Here is a 23,441-nt window from a genome sequence, read left to right on the forward strand (position 1 = left end):
TATGCACATGTACCCTAGAACTTAAAGTATAATAATAAAGACAAAAAACAAAAAACACCACCACAAAACCCCAAAGCACTAGAGAGTTATACTAAATGACAACTGCTACTTCAAAAGAAAGTACAAACTGAAACTCTTCATATCATAACAAAAATAGTGCTGTCAAACGCAACATTATAAAAAACTAGTAAAATATTTTTTTCTGCACTTTTCCTAGTCATATTGCTGTGTCAGATAATAATCTAGATAGATAGGGAATGATATTTTGGTATCATTACGTACTCTGATATATGAAGAAAGTTAGAATTTGCCCTTTACTCTTCCCTACTTCCTGTCACCTAATTAGGGTTTAAGAATCTCCCAGTATCACTTCCTGTATAGTTTATCTTTTCATAAAAAGATATGTATTTCCTTTGAAACTGTAAGTACTATAGATGAAAATGGATGAATTTTCAAGTGTTTTTGGCATCATAGATAAAATAGAGTGTTTCTATTTTTCTTACTTTACACCTTCTATTATAGAACACATGTCAAACTAAGTACCAATCACAGAGAAACATGATTCTCAATCCTAGAGCAGGGCGAAAGAAAAGAAAAACTTCATCTTTCTTGGGTATTACTTAATCTTAGATTTGATTATTTCACATCATCAACACCAAAATTGGCTGGAAATGAAAAACCTGAAGACTCTGCTTGCCTCTCTCATAACTCTTGCTGTCCTCAGAACTGGTATTTTTAAAAATTTACACTGCAAGCAGGGTGTCAGGAAATCTGATACCCATCTTTCTTCCATTCCCTTGGTATATTTATTTTTAATGGCGATGGGAAGAAGAGAATTGGAAATGTACCTCTGGCCATCTATGAAAATAGAGGGGGTGGGGCTGAAGACTCATATTCTTGTGTTATAATCCCATAATTTGATCTCCCTTTTATGGGATTAGTTTTCTCCCTGATAAGGCTATATATTGTTACTATGATCTGTGTAGAAATGTTCTAAAAATGTCTACTGTTCACAGGCAGGAGAAATGTAGGCTTTGAGAAGCTTTTATTTTCTATCAACATATCACTGGTTCTATTACCTAAACAGAATCTTCAAAATCTCTGAAAAAGGAAGTATTGAGCTACTACTCATTGGAGAGATGAGCTAAGCTAAAAGAAGGACTGGACTGCCTAGAGAAAGAGAAAATGAAAGTTATTTAAGAAAACTTGGAGGAAAAAGCTCAAGAATGAATAGAGGCCTAATTCATAAAGTGAATAATTGTAATCTGGCACATCTAATATAGTGTGCTTTAGTGAAAGTATAGTTTGGTAATAATAATGTGGTCTTTGATTTTTCAATATCTTTCCATCTCCAATTATGACAATTTGTAGAAAATTTTTTACGAGGTACTTGTTATGATTTATAATGACCAGAGATTATTTTATCACTTAATTTTTCCCTTTCATGTTGGCTCTTATTTTGAAAAGTGAAAATTTTGTAGAATTCCAAAGATAATACAAAGTTTATTAGACAATGAACAGTGAATTATATGAGAAAACCATCTTGCAAATGAAGTCAAAATCATGACAAACTAAGGGAAGATAAAATTTTGAAGTCTTCAAAATAAGCTTCAACCTCATTTGTTATATAAAAATATGTATGTCTAAAAATAAACTCTATGCTGTCAGGGAACAAGAAGTATGTCGTATATCTCCTTTGTGTACTTTACTATGCTGAACACATGGCAGGTGCTCAAACACTTGCTTAACTGAATTCAAAAATCACACAGCAACTTTATATTCATGCTTAATTATATATTAACCACTGAAATTCTGTTCTATTAGTTAAAAATAAAAACATTCATGTTAGTATAAAGATATTACCTATAAGGATAGCCGTGGTACTTGGAACGAAATATTGAAAGTAGAAAACTGAAGAAGAAGACCACCAGGCCCAATCCCACTAGGCAAATTACTAGAAATAGACAGAAAACACCATTAATGTCTAAAAATATGCAAATGAAACCCCAATTGTTTATATTTTTAAATGCATTCAATTACAGTATACTTACATGTAATGGTTCATGGCACATACAGGTACAACAAACCAGATTATCCACAATACAATGTGTTCATTATTTTCCACATTCTTCTCAATGAAAATGTACTATTTGGGGTATGAAAACAACAAAATTGACTGATCTAAGTCTTCTGGAGGTTTTCTTCTCGTATAGAGTTCTTACAAGTACTAACATGCCCCAGAGTGATCAAAACAAACCATGTTATAAACCACAAACAAGATCACTGGCTCTTGCATTATTAAGCACTGGCTATATTAGCAGGAACATGTGCATTGTTAAAATGCTTAATATAATTTTAATCTTTTCAGATGCTAAGCAGTAACTTTAGGTTTTGGTTAGTATCGCCTCAGTGAGAGCATGTTATAGAAAGCAAGGAATAAAAGCTCGGAGAGAGAAAATACGGTCTAAGTGAGAACCAGAGGGGAGGAAACTCCCTCCATGGCAGGTAATAGTGTCAAAATGTTGTCTGTCTTACAAACAAACTGAGGGCACATGTTAAGGTCAAATGTGCTGTGGTCTAGGTTTCCGATATTCCTTTGTCTCAGGAAAGCTAACAATAGGAAAAGTACTTTATTTTCTCATTTCCTTTTTGTTATGATTGAGAAGATTTTACTCTAAAGCAGATGAATAATAAAATGTTTCTTTTGCACATATCTTTTGGATATTTAAACAAGATTCACTGCAATTATTAGTACAATCTAAACATGCTTATAAAATTTAAATACTTAAATATGTTCTGTAAGTAGAAATTAGTGTTAATCTCTTAAGAAATATCTAAACATCTTTTAAGAACAAATATTTGCACAATACATCTTTTATTTCAGAGAATTCTAAACAAATATTTGAAATTGTTTGTAAAATAAAAAAGATTTAAAAAGATTAAAAACACTAAAGCAGAATAAAGAAAATCAAACATCTATATGATTCTATAAGGAACTATGATTTTTAAAATTTTTTCCAATATATAAATGAAACCAAATTTAACTGCAATTCTGGCAATCATGGAGTACACAAGGTACAGCTTTGTCAAAATATGGTCTGCAAATGTGTCTGTTTTTATGCAACTCTACAGGAATACCTTCTAAGTTTTCAATATGAATTGTGAAACATCACAAGCATTCAATAGCATCCAAGTGTAGCCTCTGACATTTCATTTCAGACAACACTTATGCAGCTGAACTTCACATGAATATCGGGAAAAAATCAAACAATGAGTTTGTGAATATCATAAAATAAAAAAGTTTTTGAAAATTATAGAATATCCCCGTATGACAGACACCAGGACCCATACAGCATAACAACTTTGCGTAGAACAATCTTACTAAACCCATCATGAATTACAAAATGATTTACTCTATACCTTCCCAAATCTGGCATTTTATCTAACACTTCTTTCTTTTCCTTCCATCTCCTTTTTTATTTTTCAAAAGAAGAATAAAGCACTCTTTTCACTCCCTTTGCTCCTTTTTAGTAGCTCCCCTGGGTTGTGCTCTATGGGAAATGAGGCTCCAAATATGTGATCAAGTAAGACAGAAAAAAATCCTATGCAGTGGAACAAAATAATGCTACTTCCCTTGTATACGGGAAGGGAGAGGAACTGAGGGTAGTGAGGGGTTAGTAATTATTAAAGGAACCATGGCAGTCACATGAGATACTCCACCTTTGGAAAGAAAATGCTATGGTGAGGCAGATGCATTCTGACCTGGGAAACACTAATCATAGTAGTTGTGCCACATCAAAAACAAAAATCACATCAAAAAGGAGTAATTTGAAAGTTTTAAAATGTTTTCCAGCTCGCGCTTATACACACACACACATGCACACACAGAACATGAATAAACAATTTAGAGGTGGGTGGGAGCTGGAGTTAAAGAAACATCTACCAAGAGGGAAGTTGGAAATGGTGATTTAATAAATTTGGTATCCTATTACTATAATAAATGTTCTAAGATTTAAAAATTTACTACACATTTCTTATTATTATTTACCTTAAGACAGGATATACAACAAACACATAATTAAGAGGATGTCCTCCACATAGACCAATGGAACAGAACAGAAAACCCAGAAATAAAGCTGCACGTTCACAACTATCCAATCTTCAACAAAGCTGACAAAAACAAGCAATGGGGAAAGGATTCCCTATTCAAAAAATGTTGCTGGGATAACTGGCTAGCCATACGCACAAGAATGAACCTTGGCCCCTGCCGTTCACCATATATATGAAAATTAACTCAAATGTAAGACCTAAAACTTTAAAAATCCTAGAAGAAAACCTAGGAAATGCCCTTCTCAACATTGGCTCCGGCAAAGAATTTTTTTTTTACTAAGTCTCCACAAGCAGTTGCAAATAAAAATTGGCAAGTGGCACTGATTAATGAGCCTCAGCAAAACCACAAGACAGAGTAAACAGACAACCTACAGAATGGGAGAAAATTTTTGGTAGCTCTGCATCTGACAAACATCTAGTATCCAGAATCTACAGGGAACTTAAATCCATGAGCAAAAAACCAACCCATTAAAAAGCAGAAAAAGAACATGAACAGGTATTTCTTAAGACATACAAGTGGCCAGTAACCATATGAAAAAATGTTCATTATCACTACTCAGCAGAGAAATGCAAATCAAAACCACAATGAGATACCATCTCACACCAGTCAGAATGGCTATGATTAAAAAGTCAAAAAGCAGATACTGGTGAGGTTGTAGGGAAAAGGGAATGCTTATGTACTGTTGGCGAGAATGTAAATTAGAGCAGCTACTGTGGAAAGCAGTTTCGAGATTCTGAAAAAACTTAATGTAGTGCTACCATTGGCCCAGCAATCCCCTTACAGTGTATACACCCAAAGGAAAATAAATCATTCCACCAAAAAGGCACATGAACTCTTATGTTTACTGCAGCCCTATGCACAATAGAAAAAAAAAAAAAAAAATGGAATCAACCCACGTCGATTCCATGGTGCATATATACCACATCCATGATGGACTAGATAAAATGTGGTATATATGCACCATGGAATACTATGCAGCCATAAAGAACAAAATCATGTCCTTTACATCAACATGAATGCAACTGGAGGCTATTATCCTAAGTGAATTAACACAGAAACAGAAAACCAAATACCACATGGTCTCACTTGAAAGTGGGAGCTAAACATTGCATACATATGAACATAAAGATGAGAACAGACACAACTAGAGTGGGGATGGAGGGAGGCGTGTGTAGGTTGAAAAATCACCTGTTGCATACTATGCTCATTACTGGGTGATGGGATCCGTACTTAAACTTCAGTATCATCCAAAATACCCATGGAACAAATCTATACATATACTCCCAAATCTAAAATAAAAGTTGAAATTATTAAAAAATAGTATGTCCTCATGGGGATAATTTGCCATTCCTAAGGACATGATGTTTATTCAAAAGATACATAAAATTATATTCAATATGATAATGTGCTCATTTCTTCTGTAGCTTAATAGATGATACCATAGGAAAAGAGGGCAGTCTAAACTGTGTATTACATCAAAAACATTTCAACCCCTAAGACTTTTAAGTATTTAGAAAGCACTATGATTTGTTTATACACGTCACCCTAGCTAAAAACCCACGAAGTCTGGATTTTTGTTTTAAATTTATTAATAAATACTCCTTCAGATAGCTATGCTGCTCATACATAAATTTTGGGTTTTAAAGAGTTCAGAAATGCAAAGAATAATAAGAAAAACTGATAGGTTTGTGGACATATCAAATCATATAGGGACTTGATATTAATTATAAAAAGGTCTGTGGCAGGAAACAACCGACTGTCCTTTGCTCCTCAGAGCACATTTTCCCTGTGTGTTCTTCTCCTTTTGCTAAAAAACTCTTTACTTCTCAATAACCTCATATGTTTTTCTACAACTTGGAGAGAAATGGTCCCGTCAAAGAAACACCACAGAATTAACTTGCTTAAAAACATAATGCTGGAAAACATGATGAAGCTGTAAATCTTGGTATATCAACGGAAAAGGCAAAGACCCTGGAAGAGACAGTACCAACAGATGCCCTTTAAAAAATGTTAAAGGAAGCTTTGGAACGAATGGAAAGGTAATATATCTCAGTGTACAATACCAATGCAGAAGTTTCATCTAAGTCAGGCTTTGAGTGCACCCCTGATTCTCGTAGCTGAGAGAGTATGTTATATGACAATAAAATATCTGAAGACTCTGTCCCCAGAATTTTCCATCTCTCTGTGCCGGGTGGAATTACAACAAAGACTACGGCTTCAGCAGGGATGGATTAGAGCACCCTGACAAGGGTGAAGGACAGCTCCAGTTTATATGCTGCAATTCCACAGAAAACTACCCCGTCCCCTTTTGGAAGAAATATATTTGCAAGTACACGAACACATCCCAGAAATAGTAAAAAGTTAAAATCTTCTTCAAACCAGAACATTTCTTTAGAGGTTTGTTTACAAAGGGCTTTTATGTATTTCCCATTTGACTTAAATGAATCTTAAGACTAAAACGAAATTACAAAAATGGCAACACAGAGACTTACTCCGTCTTTTTCCAACATCTCCTTTCGAAGTTGCTGCTTCATTTAGAAGAACCATCCCCATGGTGATAGCGGCATCTGCAGTAGTTGTCAAGGAAGCCATACACATAGATGTGAAGAAAAGCTATTAATTTTTCTGGCTTTGAACACAATGATCCAGAATGGTTAAATTATAAGTGCATAAAGAGGTAAATAAAATCAATTATCTTTATATAACATAAAATTACCATTCTTTGCGTGAGGAAATATGCCTTAGTTTTTAAAAAATTTGTAACACGGAAGTTCAATTTGTGATATATTGAGAGGCTAATTCTAAAGGTTCTTAAATTCCAGGATCTTCAAAGCACATATAAACTATATGGACTCTCAAAACCAGTTACAGCATTTCACATTATACATAAAGATATGCCCTGCTTATAGACATGATGACACATGACATTGACACATCTCATGTTCATTGTGTGCACACGGCTTTTTCTTCTAAATGTGTTTTTTCATAGGTTTTGTTTAGCTGAAATCTTTATGAAGTTCAGGTATCATGTCACTTGAAAATCTAGGGGTATAAAATTAAAAATCTTACAAAAGCAAATGAGCATATTATAACAAAACAATTTAATGAATCTAGCAGGACCCTGAGCTAGTCAGCTATCTGATACCTTAAGAATGAGATCACAAAGTTACTTTTGTATTTAATATCTGCTTCCAACAGGATGGGTATATTCATGCTATGTTGAATAATGCCAGAATTAAGAAAATGATGGGAAATTTTCACCTTCATAAAAACATTCTTTGCCATGTTATTACAAAATTTTTGACATCATCGACTCTTAAGATTTTAGAACTCATCAATTCTGAAAATACATTTATTATGTATTTTGCCCAAGCGATTAATGGATTAAAAATTGAAGAGAAAAATAAAACAATTCAGGCCAGAACTTCCTCAATTTGCTTAATTTCATTATGATTCCGCTGTGTTTGTTTTTACTGCTATTTATGTATAAACAGCATCAATAAATCTCCTGTGCTGGATCTATCAACAAAAGCTCAAAGGATAATATTGAGCAATATACGATCAAGTGGAGGAGGTGAGAGAAAATTCTGCAGAGAACATTTCCTCTCTGAGTCTTGTTTTTATAATCATATTATTGAAATTCTGATTATTTATAATGCTCATATTTGAGTCCGTCTTCATGACCGTATTATCCAACTTCTGGATAATGATAAATGCCTGACTTCTCTATTAAGGCATTTATGCTTCCATGACCTCTCTATACAAATGGTTTTCAAACTACTGTATTTGTTTTAGCATTGGAACTCTTTCTAGGAAAAAGGAAAATAAAGAAAAACCTGTTTGGAAGCCTAACATATACAAGCGGAAAAGCCCCTGCCACCCCTGCACAATGTCAACCCTCCCCACCATACACATACATACCACAGACTAACACTAAACTTCTAGAGATCCCTGCTATATAGCTTGAAAAACACTGAAACTTTTATGAAATTCCTGCCTTTCAATCATGTAGCAGTAGCCTGAAAAGAATATTTTAAGAGAATGACTGTTTTGTATTCTTATTTTGGACCATCTACTTGTATACATTACCCTGAATCCATAGACACCAGACATTGTTAACAACATGATAAAAATTAAAAACTTGTTTCACTAAAACTGTTCGTATCAGTTTTCTGGAACGGATAGATGTGACTGATACAGATCCTTAACAAGGAGTTACTGAGTTTCCCCTTCAATCATTTTTTCTGTCATACCTTTTATATTCATGCATAAATTTTTATCTACACATTTAAATACACATATTTAATCTAATAATTCAAATAGAACTGTAGATTATTTTACTATGAGTTTTTGATTTTTTTTTTTAAATTTATACAGAGCTTCATGTTGTAGCCCAGGCTGCAGTGCAGTGGCACGATCTTGACTCACTGCAACCTCTGCTACCCGGGTTCAAGCGGTTCTCATGCCTCAGCGTCCCGAGTGGCTGGGATCACAGGAGTGCACCACCATGCCTGGATAAATTTACTATTTTAGTAGAGATGGGGTTTCTCCATGTTGGCCAGGCTGGTCTTGAACTCCTGGCCTCAAGTGATCTGCCTGCTTCGGTCTCCCAGAGTGCTAGGATTATAGCTGTGAGCCACCGTGCACGGCTGCTAGGACATTTTTAACTATTCAAAATATAAATGGCATTTAAGGTGAATTTATGTAGATATTAAAAGGAAAACATACATTCATCTTATGATTCCATCTGCTAAGCAGCTTCCTCCATTCCATTAATGAATCATGGGGGAAATGGCAGTATTTCTATTACTAGGGAAAATAAAGCCTACAAAATAAAATGTATGACAATTTTGATGGGAGTAAAGCCATATATTAATATGTTCTTACGGTCCAATTTTATACACACATGCACATGTACACAAATATATGTATCGGTTCATACACACACAAAGACGTGAACTCAGGGAAAACTATATTTTACTGTGCATTAACTATGGTCACCCAAATATAACATGTCCCTATAAATGTATCTTCATAACATTTTTACTACTCTCTCTCTGTATTATTACAATGTTGAAAACTATCAGTAACATGTTTCTCATTTGAATCGCTTAAATTAAAACAATGTGGTAACAGAAAATAATGTACATTTTCGTAAGAGTATACCATATTTTATTGCTTTATCTTACTGATGGCATTTGTTTCCAAATGCTTGCTACTACAAATATTCCTGCAAAGAATATATTTTCACAGGTCTCCTAGTGTATATGTGTGATGTATTCTCTATGGTCTACAACCAGAAGTGGAATTTTTGAGAGGTTCAGGAAGTGTATTTTCAAATTTGTTAGGTATAATCATACTGTTCTCTAAAAAGAGCAGTGTTCAGGTTTTCTTACATTTCACTAACACGATACTACCCAATTATTGGTTTTACCAAACTAGTAAGGAAAGAGTTGTATCAATAGCTCCTCACTTGGTTCTGAGCATTTTTTGATATGTTCATTCCTCTTTTTTTGGTTTAGTCTTTCGTACACTTTTTTTTTTTTTGCCCATTTTTCCAAAAGCACAGTTGCTTTTTCTTATTAAGTTGGAGGACGACATTTTTTTTTTTCTAGGTACGAATTGACTGAAGTATTGCATTCAGATTCTCCTTTATAGTTTGTATTTTAAATTATTTTGTCATGTAGGAAGCTTTAATTTTAATGTGGCCAAATTTATTCATCTTTTCCTTTATGAGTTTTGGTGCTTGTTTCCTACTTTAGAAATTAAATCCTTCTCCTAGGTTTCCAGCCTTTTCTCCTAATACTTTCAAAGCAAGTCAGGTAATAAGATCTTTGAACTTGTTATTACCACTGCCTGAGGTACTTTTCCCTGGGATGGCCATGTCATTTACTCCCTCACTTCCACTGGGTCTCTGTTCAAATGCAATCTTGTTAGAGAAGCCTCTTCTCACCTTTATTCTGATTTTTTTTTTTTATAACACTGTTTTTTAAAGAAATTTCAGACGGTTTACATTTTACAGTTTACTGTCTTTGTTCTAGGACTACAATTTCAGCTCCAAAAGGGCAAGAACTTTGTTTCATCCAGTATCTTACCCAGTACCAACAATTCTTTGATGTAGATATTATCATCTGTTTACAAATAAGGAAACTGAAGCCCAGAGAAGTTTAAACAACTTGCTCAAAGTCACAAAACTAAAGAGTGAAAGATGTAAAGCAAAAAGGCACAAAAGTAATGAAGATGTCAGGATTAAATGAAAATTGTAACAAGCATTGGGCAAAGAACATAATTGCTAGCCCAGTTTCAGCATGAAACATCTTTATGCTGAGCATAAAAATCTTTTTCATAAAGCACAGCGCATTCAAATACATTTTACTACTCCATAAATATATTCTAGATTTTACAAATAAGTTTGCAATAACTTACAAAATTGCCATTTCAAACATGTCTATGATTTTACCTTTATATCACTTATGTTTCACATTGCTTTAAATCACATTTTTATAATTTACTATTTTTGTTGGGAGCAAATGCAGTAACAATATAGCATTTTTCAAATTATGTAAGTTAAAAAAATATGCAAACTCTCTATCAACAGGGCAGAAAGGGACCAGAAACCCCACGTCTAACATCAAAATTTTAAGATTTCAGCATGTCAAAAACCTCAGCAAATCATCATTTATCATTAATTATATGTGCCAGAAATATGCCCATGAACTCCACTCCTATAAAGCTATTCCCAAATATGACAAAATACAAAGTACTAAAAAACTTAATATACATACAAAAATCTATCTTAGAATAATTTACATAGTGAAAAATTAAAATGTAAACGTCCAATTATAATATGTGGGACATTTTTGTAATAGGTTAACTAGCCATATAAAAAATTCACAAAAATTCTTAATAACAAAGCAAGATATATTAATAGTAATTTTGTCACCATACCAAATGAAAAGATGTACGTATGTATAATATGTAGAAAAGTATGTATAAAACCTTGACTCCTTTAAAACAAATACAAAGAAATGATTGCAGGGAATGAAAGATAAAAACAGTAACTGTTCATGGGTGAGTTAATAAAATCGTGGATTTTGTCTTTATTGACCACAGCCTACAGAGCAGACGCTGGCAAACTTTTTCAGTAAAGGGTCACAAAGTAAATATTTTCCAGCTATGCAAGTCATGTGGAGTTTGTTGCTATTACTCAACTCTGTTGTTGTAGTGCAAAAGTAGTTACAGGTAATACATAAATGAATGGGTGTTTCTGTGTCCCAATAAAACTTTATTTACAAAAATAGCAGGCAGGTTGGATTGGGCCTGAACTGGTCCTAGTTTGCCAACCTCTGCTGTAAAGGTTTTAAGGTGGTGTCAAAAACACTGTATACCACTATGTCTCACTGGAATTTAGCTTTCTTCTTACTTGACAATTTTTTAAAATGCAAGAATTTAGTAAACATTTGTGCACACAACCTTAAAGTGGGAATTTTAAAGCAAAGGGATTACCAGACATAGGTTATATACAACCTCAAGGTAAAATCTTTAGTTAGAAATCAGCAGGGTCAGTAAATAAGTATGATCTCTTCCTCATGTTTCTTACAAAAGTGAGTTGTCTAAGCTTTAACAAGAAAAGAGCAGTGAGCCGTTTAAAAACCTGATGGCTGTAATTAAGACATATGAATTATACTAAAATGGCTTTAAGCTTGCTAACCCTCCCTCTCTATTATTTAAAGATATATATTTTAACTCAAGGCCTTTAAGAGTTGAGAATCATTTGGCTTAAATTTCATTGTATTAACTAAAACATTTTTGGCTGAAAAAGATTGCATAATACTTATCATTTGGGGAAAATTACATTTGTAACGTAAAAATCTTCCTTTTTATACAGAGGAAGAAGCTAGATGATCATCTCTCAGTGTTCTTACGTGGCATCGAGTGGAAGGCCGAATGATTAATGAAAGACCCTCCAAATCTGACAAGATTCCACTTCTGACGAAAAAAAATGTTATTCTTTTTGGTCATTAAATTGATGGGTGTAGCCATCTAGCTGTGCCTCACTGAAATATCCCAACATTAAAAGAAAGTAACAGATGGACCTCCACCCTTTATCCTCTACACACATACTTTGGCCTAGTTTTTGTATTACTTTGCACATTTTTAGTAATATCATAGCAATATGTATTTAAACTACTGTGCACACTCCAGTTTCTTTGCTGATCCTGTTGATCATTTTCCTATGCTTAGTCAAAATATTGACATGATCCCACATAAAAAAGCTGCTATTTGTGGAAATTACATACAATACCCAGAGGCACTGAGCATTCTATGGAGATAGTAACAAATACATTTACAAAACATTATAATCCCTTCTCAAATGCATAAGTTTTCTGTTGCTCCTAGGAATTGAATCAAGATGTTTTCAATTTAAAGATAAATGTAAATAGATGTTGAAAAAACTGTTAGCACATTACAGAAGACTTAAAGGAATCTAACTCTAAAATTTTCAACTTGCATCTATCATTAACTTTTTTCTATAGTATGTTTCTCCTTGGATATAACATATTAAAAGCAATGTTTGCTCCATGTCATAGACTAGAAACAGATGCCGAATACAATCATGTTCTTTCATAATAAATGGAAAAAAATGTTTTGCTCATAGAAAATGCAATGTGATCTTTATAAGAATAAACATTTTAAATTGCTAGTGTAACCTTTACTTTTATATAAATAATTTCACTTCCAACTAATATTTATTTCATGTCATTTTCTTGAGATCCTCTAACTTAAAAAACACGTGGAGAATTAAGGGGCAGTGGCAGGTCAGAGATTATGTAGTTGACACTAAAGCTGATCCTAGAACTCACGTATTCTGTATCCACTCATACAGAGAGACCATATCCTGGTGAATTCAGTGGGAACATTACTGTCTATGGAAATTAATTTGATCTGATTGAAATTTTAAATACATTTTTAAATGACATTAGTTCTGCCCCTCCAGGACTACCTACTGATAGAAAAAAAAGGTTAGGACAATAAAATCATACATTTCTGCAAACATTTCTCTAAATATGAAATGAAGGTACCTTTTTATTTTAGAAAACTACTACTTGTAATTACATGTCTGCTTTATTGTGCCATATTTATAGGTGTAGTAAGAAAAGCAGATTTCAGATTATCTCATTAAAATCATACCTGAGGTTTTGAATTGTAAGAACATTCTACAATCAAAACCATATCCGACCTTAATTTTATCACTGGATCACCACAGCTGAAACTCTCTACTCTGGGAAATCATATAAAGAGTTTTAGGCCGGACACGGTGGCTCATGCTTGTAATCCCAGCACTTTGGGAGGCCAAGGCATGTGGATCATGAGGTCAGGAGATCGAGACCATCCTGGCTAACATGGTGAAACCCTGTCTCTATTAAAAAAATAAATTAGCTGGGCATGGTGGCGGGCGCCTATTGTCCCAGCTACCCAGGAGGCTGAGGCAGGAGAATGGCATGAACCCGGGAAGTGGAGCTTGCAGTGAGCCAAGATCGCGCCACTGCACTCCAGCCTGGGCGACAGAGAGAGACTCCCTCAAAAAAAAAAAAAAAAGATTTTAAACATAATTTCATATACAAATTCTTCCAACTATGGTTTCAAAAACTGCATATTTGCATTTCATGACTTGTACCTCAGCACTTGGCACATACACCTGCGTGTATGCGTGTATTTATATTTACATATCCCCCACACATATTTGTTTTTACACTGCTAGAGGATGTTGTATTCTATACAAAAATATGATAAGAGTAACTAAAGAAATATGGGCAGGCGCGGTGGCTCACGCCTGTAATCCTAGCGGATCACGAGGTCAGGAGATGGAGACCATCCTGGCTATCATGGTGAAACCCCGTCTCTACTAAAAACCCAACAACAACAACAAAAAATTAGCCAGGCGTGGCGGCGGGCGCTTGAGGTCCCAGCAACTGGGGGGGCTGAGGCAGAAGAATGGAGTGAACCCGGGAGGCGGAACGTACAGTGAGCCCAGATCGCTGCCACTGCACTTCAGCCTGGGAGACACTGAGATTCCGTCTCAAAAAATAAAAAATAAAATCAACATATCCACTGTATCTTTATTAAAATGATCTTTTCAGATGTATACAACAAATACACACAATATACAATTTGGTTAGAATATTACTGGCCTATTCACAGAGGTTTTGATTTATTGGCAAAATATTACTAAGTAGAAAAACAATGCGTTAAAAGTTTTAAGCTCTTGACTCTTCAACTGATTGGCTTTATCATCTTAAAGCAATTTAAACAAACTAATCTCTTTCTCATAAACCAATTATGAGGCCTAACCAATCTTAGGAACTTTTCTGGGCTAAACATTCCCCTCCAAACCTTGTCTTCCTCCATATTTCTATCCGACAACACATAGCTGAACTTCAGAATCATCTCCGACTTCTGTTCTTGAATCTTACTTGTGACATTTATTATCAATTTTGATTCTTCTTCCTCTCAAACAGCAGCTGAATCACTCATCCATTTCTGTACTTAGGTTCATCCTTGAGGATGAACCATTGCCAGCAGCCAGAACGACTGCCAGCGATTCCCGCTTCCTTTGCTCTGCCTTCTCTACCCTATCCTTCATGTTATTACTGGAGCAAACCTCCATTGGCTTTCTGTTCCCTAAACAGGCATGACGCCACTATTTCCCTTTCCACAGCCACATTTATCAAGAAGACATGTGGAGCTCAACCTCATAATACTTCGGAAAGAATTCATAGGTTACTCAATGCCAAATATGTAAAATTGGCATATTAATTGCACTGCATCTACCCCCTGTAGCTAAGATTCAAATTTCTCAGCAAGGTTTTCATTGTTCAGCCTAACCAAACTTTCACCAACCTCTTCAAAATGTATATTCCAGCCTTGATGTATTTATCTTCCTGAAATAAAGAGTATTCACTCTCATTTTATGATTCTGTACCTGTTGTATCTTCTACCAAAATAGCTTCCTCACTCATTTCTCTGTCTCTGAAACTCCTTTTTATACTTCCACATCCAGCTGAAAAGTCAGTGCCAATTCTCTAGACAGGGAGTTAGCTACTCCCTTGCTACTTCCTTCGCATATTTGTCTCACTGTATTATAAGTATTTTTCTGTCATCCTACCTTTCTGTAAACAGAAAATATCTCATTCACATTTGCATTAGGTGGTGAAAACATTAAAAAAGAAAAAATAACTGAAATAAAAATGAATTTACTTGCAAAAATATAAAGTCCTATGTAAGTTATTTTTAGAGGGTTTACATATATTCCGTATGAAAATATAATGTTTCTTATTTTTTCATATAATTTTCTCTCAAAGACTACTTAGGATTGTTCTTTTCTTAAATAAGGTACTGAAAAAATAAAACACTACTGATATGGAGACAATTTTATTCTTAGTAAATATCAATCTGTAACCTATGATACAAAATAACTCCATCTGTTTTCTCCTAGGTTTTTTTCAGCAAATCTTTCTATATAGCAACTGCATCTAATAATCTGACTTACTAAATTAGGACAAGAAATCCGAAAGACAGAAATGTTCTCTCTACAGATAAATGAAAAGTAATCATCTGGTATTTGCAACTTTTTGCCTGAAGAAAAAAAAATATACAAATGACAAAAAAAAAAAAAATAGATTGTTCAAAAAGTAGCAGTAGACTGTCAAATGAAACTAGAATGAGAAATTATTGAAATTATTTTTATTTTTTATTTTTTGAGATGGAGTCTCACTCTGTCACCCAGATTGGTGTGTAGTGTGTGATCACAGCTCACTGAAGTCTTGACCTCCTGGGTTCAAGTCATCCTCCTGCCTCCGCCTCCCAAGTATCTAGAACCATAGGTGTATGCCATCACATCTAGCTAATTTTGTAATTTTTTGTAGAGACAGCGTTCCCCCTACTGTTGCCCAGGCTGGTCTCAAACTCCTCAGCTAAAGTGATTGGCCTGCGAAAGTGCTGGGATTGCAGGCATGAACCACTGCGCCTGGATTTCTTTTAAAGTTTTACTGATAATGAGTCCAGCATTTTAAAAGAATTTTTCTCTTTCTCAGTAACAGATATGTCTAAAGTTCAAAAAAAACAGGAAAAATGAAGCAACACATAATGACTATTAGCAAAAAGAGAATGGGGCTTTTCTTTTATGTATCACTGCTAAGATCTATATGAAGAAATTCATACTGCTTGTGAAATTTCTTTGAATCCTAAATCTCGGCTTGATGTCAATGATCCATGAAATGAAACCTTGGAGAATTCCTGCCATACAATAAAATGATGATCTCAACACAGCTTTTCATCCTTCTGCTCAGTATTCCTGATGTGTTTCAATAAACTCATCACTTTATCTAGATAAAGTATACTGCTAAAATGCTACACCATGGATTGAAACAAGTTAGGAACAACAACAACAACAAAAGAAACTACAATAATTCAATAAATGAGAGTTAAAAACTTACCTGCAACAAATGCTTTATGTTTCTATCAATTTGCTTTAATGTTAACATATTTTGCTTCCTGAATATCTTTAAATAATAAGTTGAGAGTAAATACAGCTTTGCCCTTATTTTCTAATAGGGAGGAGTGAGTATGTCTACAAACATATATACAAATACTTCCTTTTCTCACTGAAGGCCCCTCTGATGTGCAGAAAGCATTACTCTCTTACCATATTAAAGCTGGTGTGCAGAAATTCAGTATTTGTTGAAAAATACAGCAAAATATGTATTTCCGATTCCAGTCTGTGAGACAAACTAGAGCCAAACAAGTACTCCTCATAGTAGTTTCTTAATTTTGAAACCATAAAGCATACAGGCAAGTAAACAAATGTAAGCAAGAAATGGGCTGCAGATATGCCCAATTTCATGTATGTATCCAAGCATGCATAATCAAGGGTGGAAGAAATAAAAATGTTGAGAATTGAGACATAGGAAGAAGATGGTCAGTGTTGTTCAATGAGTTTTAGAAAGGTATCTTTTAGTTCTCCTGCAATATAAAGGAGATTTATAATCATTTTCTTCTCAACTTCATGTCCTTCATTTTCATTAAACCTTGAAAAACAGTGCCTTTTTATTATGTTATATGATTTAATGGGTTCAAAAATTTTGCTCTAGAAAAATTAAGTCATTTCACTGTTTACAGTTCAAGTTTTAGAATTTTGGTAAGTTTTATTAGATGATTTTTTTTTTTCCCGGTCATCTACACCTTTGTCAAAAGCTAGGTGTATTTGTTCTCACACTGCTAGTAAAGACATACATGAGCTTGGGTAATTTATAAGGAAACAAAGGGTTAATGGACTCACAGCTCCACACGGCTGCAGAGGCCTCACAATCATGGTGAAAGGCACATCTTACATGGCAGCAGGCAAGAGAAAGCATGTGCAGGGGAATGACCCTTTATAATACCATCAGATCTCATGAGACTTACTCACTATCATGAGAACAGCAGGGGAAAACCCATCCCCATAATTCAGTTACCTCCCACTGGGTCCCTCCCATGACATGTGAGGATTATTACAATTCAAGGTCAGATTTCTGTGGGGACGCAGAGTCAAACAATATCAATAGGAGTCAACCCATATATATGTGTTTATGCATATTATCTGTAGCCACCAAAGTTCTGAGTAAGAAAGAAGGGAAAATAGAGAGAGAAATAAACCAACTAGCCTTTTGTGATTATTGGATGCTTAATGTGTGCTAGCTCATTTTCTTCACACAAAAATGCCGTGTGGTTAGTATTGCTAATCCTGATTTTACAAACAAGGAAGACTTTGAGTTTCTCGAGAATTCCAAGTGCTTTAAACATTTTCCATCCCTTTTCCCCACCATACAGTAATCACTATATACCACCACTTCATGCAGTGCCTAAAACACAGTAAGCAAATAAAACAGGATGCTTGAATAAACTGAAGGGGTCAGTCTTTGCTGGTAGATTTTTAAAAATGCATTGTTATGACACAACAAAGTAATAAAATCCAAAAACTTCAGTGTCGTTAAAAAGATAGTATTTTTCATCCAGATTAAAAAGAGTAGGCATGACTAACATTCATTCATGAAATTATACATCACACACCATAATAAAGTATTGTACATAAAACTTAAGTACTTGCACAACCGATAGACCATGAAAAAGAAAACTGAATTCTAATTCTAGCTCACGTAGGCTTCCCTATAACATAAGCCCTTTGTGGGCTCTAGTTCTCCTACATATAAAATGAGGTTTGGCCTAGACAAATTCTAAGATACTTAAAGGTTTACAGCTTTGGTTATATACAGTACTGGAGAATTTGGTCTAGACTACTTCATTTGAATATGAACCTTAGTAACCAGGATACTAGTAATCAAAATTTATAAAGGATACTAGAGGCACATGTTAAATTCTCATAATGACTCAATATGTTCAAGCAAGACTATGAATTTAAATTTCAAACATTTTCATAAGACTCACACAAATATCAACGTTCCCCCAAAACAGTGTCCAAACTAATTTTACTTCATTGTAAGAATATTCAGATTAGATGCTTAACCTTACCTTTTTCTTATCCTGCTACTATTTCTTATCCTGCTACATTCTTTATCCTCCTAAATCCAAATCATAAATTACATTGTATGATCTGATTCAGAACACTTAGTCTGACTCAGTCTGGTATGTTCCAAAAAGGCATGTTGAACTACTCAAAATCTCCTTCTTCTGACATACCATATATTTAAGGGAAGCAGTACGATGATAATCCCTTTTTTAAGCTGCTATTTATACCATAAGGCACTTTTTTCTCACCATTAAGATGCCATAGGGAAAAGCCATATAAACTTCACAAAAAAATCCAGCCAGAGATCATCAATGCAGAGTAAGAGTAATATTCTGAAATTCAACAGTCAGTAAAAAATAAATTATGATCTGTTAATGATACTGAATAGCAACAAATTATACTGTAGTAGGAAATAATTAACAAAAAAATGAAATTAGTCATACAGTAGAGCTTAAAATTTAATGTCTTTTAAAAATCTTGATATTTACTGTCAGGAAAAATGTCAATTTAATACAATGTAGCTCTGGTTTGCTCTTTTCAATTCATCAATATTTTAAAAGGATACTCAGTACCAGAATAATGTGTGATTCTGCCACAAACTGAGCCTGGCTGCTCCCATGAATGTAGCTCTATAAAAGAAGACAAAGAAACAGAAATTACAGTTTGAGAAAGCCTCATAATTATTTTGTAGTTTTAACTCATGAAAATAAACAATGGAAAAATCCAATTAGATTTTTACTAATTAAATTTTTATTACTTTCTACTAGGTTCCATTTATTTTAAATAATTACTAGTTAAATGCAATTAGATGACAATGTTGGTTGATGATACTACTGTAAACTGTAGGTGGCAACTTAGTATCAAAAGTAAACTTAATATAACTTGTTAAGGGATTTATCACAAACATACACACATTAAATATGATTTCTGTAGAGTTACTGCAAAAGTACAATTTTTTTTAATTTTTTTATGATTTTTCATCCTTTAAAATAAGTCAGAAGTGACCAAATGTCTAATCACTACTTCCCACATTATCAAAGTTTTTAAAATAAGGGGTCAGCTTTATAAATGCACATAATTCATCATAGCATTTACATTTTTTCAAAACAAAATTATTAAAATTGTTTTACCCTATTGAATAGCATACAGTTGATAACAGCTGATTATAGAAAATCCAACACAAATCTCCATCTAGATTATCTGGTTTCTAAATTGATTCCCATGATTATTTCTGTTGTTAATATCTCTTATGAATATCAGTTGCTATGGAGTTGTTTTAAATAAATGTCCTTGTCTAGGCTTTCTATTTATATTAAAAAATACTGGAGAAAAAAATACAGCAGCTTACAGTACAAATCAATGACTCAACTTTTACATCATTTATGATGTATAATTGTATCATATGCTGCAGATAGTATGCTCACAGTATCTTGTTTTTTCTTCTTCTTCAAACTTTTTCAGGGGGTACATGTGCAGATTTGTTACATGGGTAAATGGCATGTCGCCAGGATTTGATGTTCAAATGATTTTGTCTCCCAAGTAATGAGCAAAGTACCTGATAGGTAATTTTTCAATCCTCACTTTCCTCCCACCCTCCAACCTTAAGTAAGACCCAGGGTCTACTGTTCCCGTCTCTGTCCATGTGTACTCAGTGTTTAGCTACTACTTGCAAGTGAGAAGATGTGGTAGTTGGTTTTCTGTTACTGCACTAATTTGCTTAAGATAATGCCTTCCAGGTGCATTCATGTTGCTACAAAGGACATAATTTCATTTGTATGGCTGTGTAGTATTCCATGGTGTATATGTACCACTTTTTTTTTTTTTATCCAGTTCACTGTTGAGAGTCATATAAAGTGGTTATTACCTGTCAACTTCCAAATGAGGAAACTGAGACTTAGAAAAATTTACCTAACTTGTTCAACATTGCACAACTACTAATCGGTGAAGTTTGGACTGACACCTAGGACTGTTTGTATAGGTATGTATGCCCTTTCCACCATACACTAACAACTTGCCAAAACACAGGAGAAACCTCAAGTAAAACTTTGTAAAAACTTTAATTAAATGTTGACAGTTAAAGTAATTAAAATCAGTATTTAAATAACTGACGAACATATCTGAGTTTAACAGTACAGGACAATATGACCGAATTTACATAACAACTGCAAAGTAGCTTCCCTCTATGAGGATCACAAACTTAAGAGAATAACTTCAGACGTCTTCTAGGTGAGTGGTTTATAATCCTGTTTATTTTCAGTAACATAATCTTCTTTGATCAACCTTTTGTCAAGGTCATCAATGGACTCCCCCATTACTAAATCCTATAGTCATATTTAAGTCTTACTGGACTTAATCTATCTGAAAAATCTGCTGCATCTAACCACTCATTCTCTTTAATATCTTCTTCATTTGACTTCCAGAACCCCAGTCTTCAGGATGATTCTACCTCACTGGCTCTTCCTCTTCCGGAAGGAGGAGGCTGTTCCCTTCCTACATTCTAGACTCTGGAGTATCTCAGAGCTCAAAAGGCTTAGGCCTCTTCTCTCTACTCAGCCTTCCCAGGTGTTCTCATCCAGTTTCATGGCTTTAATTATGTCTATATTGATGATTCTCACATTGGTATCTAGTCTGATATACTGGAAGTCTGACAACAGCTAAAACGCAACTCCTCATCTGCCTCTTTCTGTCCCAGCATCTTGCTTCTCTCCCATTCTCCCCTAACTCAGGAGAATAACTTAATTTTTCTAGTTGTTTAGGTAAAAATCCTGGAATCACCTTTGTGTCTCTGTCCTTACTTTTCTTTCACTCTTTTCCTTGCCTTTATTCCCTCCTTCCCTCCTCCCTCCCTCCCTCTCCACATACCCAGTCACTCAGAAAATACTGTTGGCTCTACTTTCAAAATTCATTCCAAATTCAACCACTTTTCACCACTCCCAGGAAGAACGAGCAAAGAAGGCTAAAAAATAAGGCCCCAAGATCTGTCTGATCCAACCAGTCATCATCTCTTGCCTAGATGATTGCAATAGCCTCCTTTACTCTCCCTGCCTCTACCCTGGAGTTGATTTGTCATTCAGATGAATATTGCCGAAACTATCCTATCATTACTTTGCTCAAAACCCTTCAATGCTTTCTCAAATGTATGAGAAAAGCATCATATCATGCAATGCATTTTGTGTTTCCAGTCACAATAACAAGAAACCTGCGTATTTCTTTTCAATTTAAAAGTGCAGCTAGGCTAAAATAAATCATGCTTTGTCCTTAGAGACTTAGTTCATGAAACTGATCTATAACACTTGTAGCTTATTTCTTGTATACATAAGTCAGGAGAAAGGAAAGGCTTTGGAGACAGTCTGGAATTTGCCACCTACTAACTGTTATTATGAACAAACTACTTAACCTCAATTATCTTTAAAATAGGATTAAAAGGATATTCCTCAAGATACTTTCCTAAAAATCAAATAAGATAGTATGATATACAATAGTGTAATTGATCAAACAGAAATCATTTCATAGTCTCCATTTCAACAAACTTTGTATTTTGTTCATTTATCTCCTCAACAAACAGCATTCAGAAATTCATTTCCTTTTTGTAAGTGAATTTAGTGTGTTGAACTGATAGTTTTAAAAGATAATATTAAGGAATGTATACTAACATTCTATAAAATACATTCAGGAATGTACACTAATATACTATAAAAGCACTGACTTTTGTACATCTTTTTATTTCTGTCTTCAAAGTCACATCAAAAGTAGATACCCTAAGAGCCATCAGCATTTACTTAGCTTGAATTTGTTTGCAAATTTTTAGTTCATCAATTAGTATGTATCAGGCAACACCTGAGGCAACAGAAATCCAGCAGTTATAGGAAAAAATACCTATGTTTTCAAGCAGCTTACACACACAAATTACAAGATTACATTTTATCTACCAACAAAGAGATTACTGGCACACACCAGAAGCTGTAAGAGTAAGCACAAGAATAAGAAGGAGTAAGTATTGCAGAAGTCTTAAACACTGACCTTAGATAGTTAGCTTTCATTTATGGGGCCCTTAAAGCAATGACTTAATTCACTTAAAATTAACCTTAGGTCTGCGATTTTAAGCTGGTCTTAAAAATTTGTCTCTAACAGATGTATATACTTTCAAAATCCTTTGAAAGAGGGAATATTGAATAATGAATTCCCTGAAAGCTAAAGCATGATGTTCATTTATTTATTTTCCCCTCTGATTTTTTACTAATTCTCATGAGTGAGGGAAACAGCAGTAACTCAGGATAACTTATTTCAAAATATATATTTAACTTGTATTTATAATGGCAATGCATTTTCAGATCAGGTGAATAGTCAAGAAAAAAATGTGTGCAGGCTTTGATAATGAATACATATCAATTCTTCCAAAGGAACAAATGTTTCAACAAACCATTAATATCAATGTTTTTTAATTGTGTAGTCCACTGAATATTTTTCTTCTTTTTCTTTTTTTTTTTTTCTTTGAGACAGTTTCATACTTTTTGCCCAGGCTGGATTGCAATGGCGTGATCTCGGCTCACTGCAACCTCCGCCTCCTGGGTTCAAGCGATTCTCCTGCCTCAGCCTCCCGAGCAGCTGGGATTACAGGTGTACACCACCATGCCTGGCTAATTTTTTTATTTTTAGTAGAGAGAGAGTTTCACCATGTTGGCCAGGCTGGCCTCGAACGCCTGACCTAAAGTGATCCGCCCACTTTGGCCTCCCAAAGTGTTGGGATTATAGGCGTGAGTCACC

At 34.4% G+C, this 23,441-nt stretch overlaps 1 protein-coding gene across 2 annotated transcripts in view; it reads right to left on the reverse strand.

Moving 5' to 3' along the window:
- TUSC3 (tumor suppressor candidate 3) overlaps positions 1–23,441 on the reverse strand; it is a 145,905-nt gene that overhangs the window by 20,700 nt on the left and 101,764 nt on the right. For both annotated transcript variants that reach the window (XM_011934895.1, XM_011934894.1), the window contains exons 6-8: positions 19,243–19,306; positions 6,604–6,678; positions 1,864–1,954 (exon numbers count right to left, since the gene is read on the reverse strand). In XM_011934895.1, the coding sequence (XP_011790285.1) occupies positions 1,864–1,954; positions 6,604–6,678; positions 19,243–19,306 (230 nt within the window). The remainder of the gene's footprint in view (positions 1–1,863; positions 1,955–6,603; positions 6,679–19,242; positions 19,307–23,441) is intronic.

The sequence above is a fragment of the Colobus angolensis genome, unplaced genomic scaffold (genome assembly GCF_000951035.1).
Source record: "Colobus angolensis palliatus isolate OR3802 unplaced genomic scaffold, Cang.pa_1.0 Scaffold14, whole genome shotgun sequence".
In the NCBI taxonomy this organism is placed as follows: domain Eukaryota; kingdom Metazoa; phylum Chordata; class Mammalia; order Primates; family Cercopithecidae; genus Colobus; species Colobus angolensis.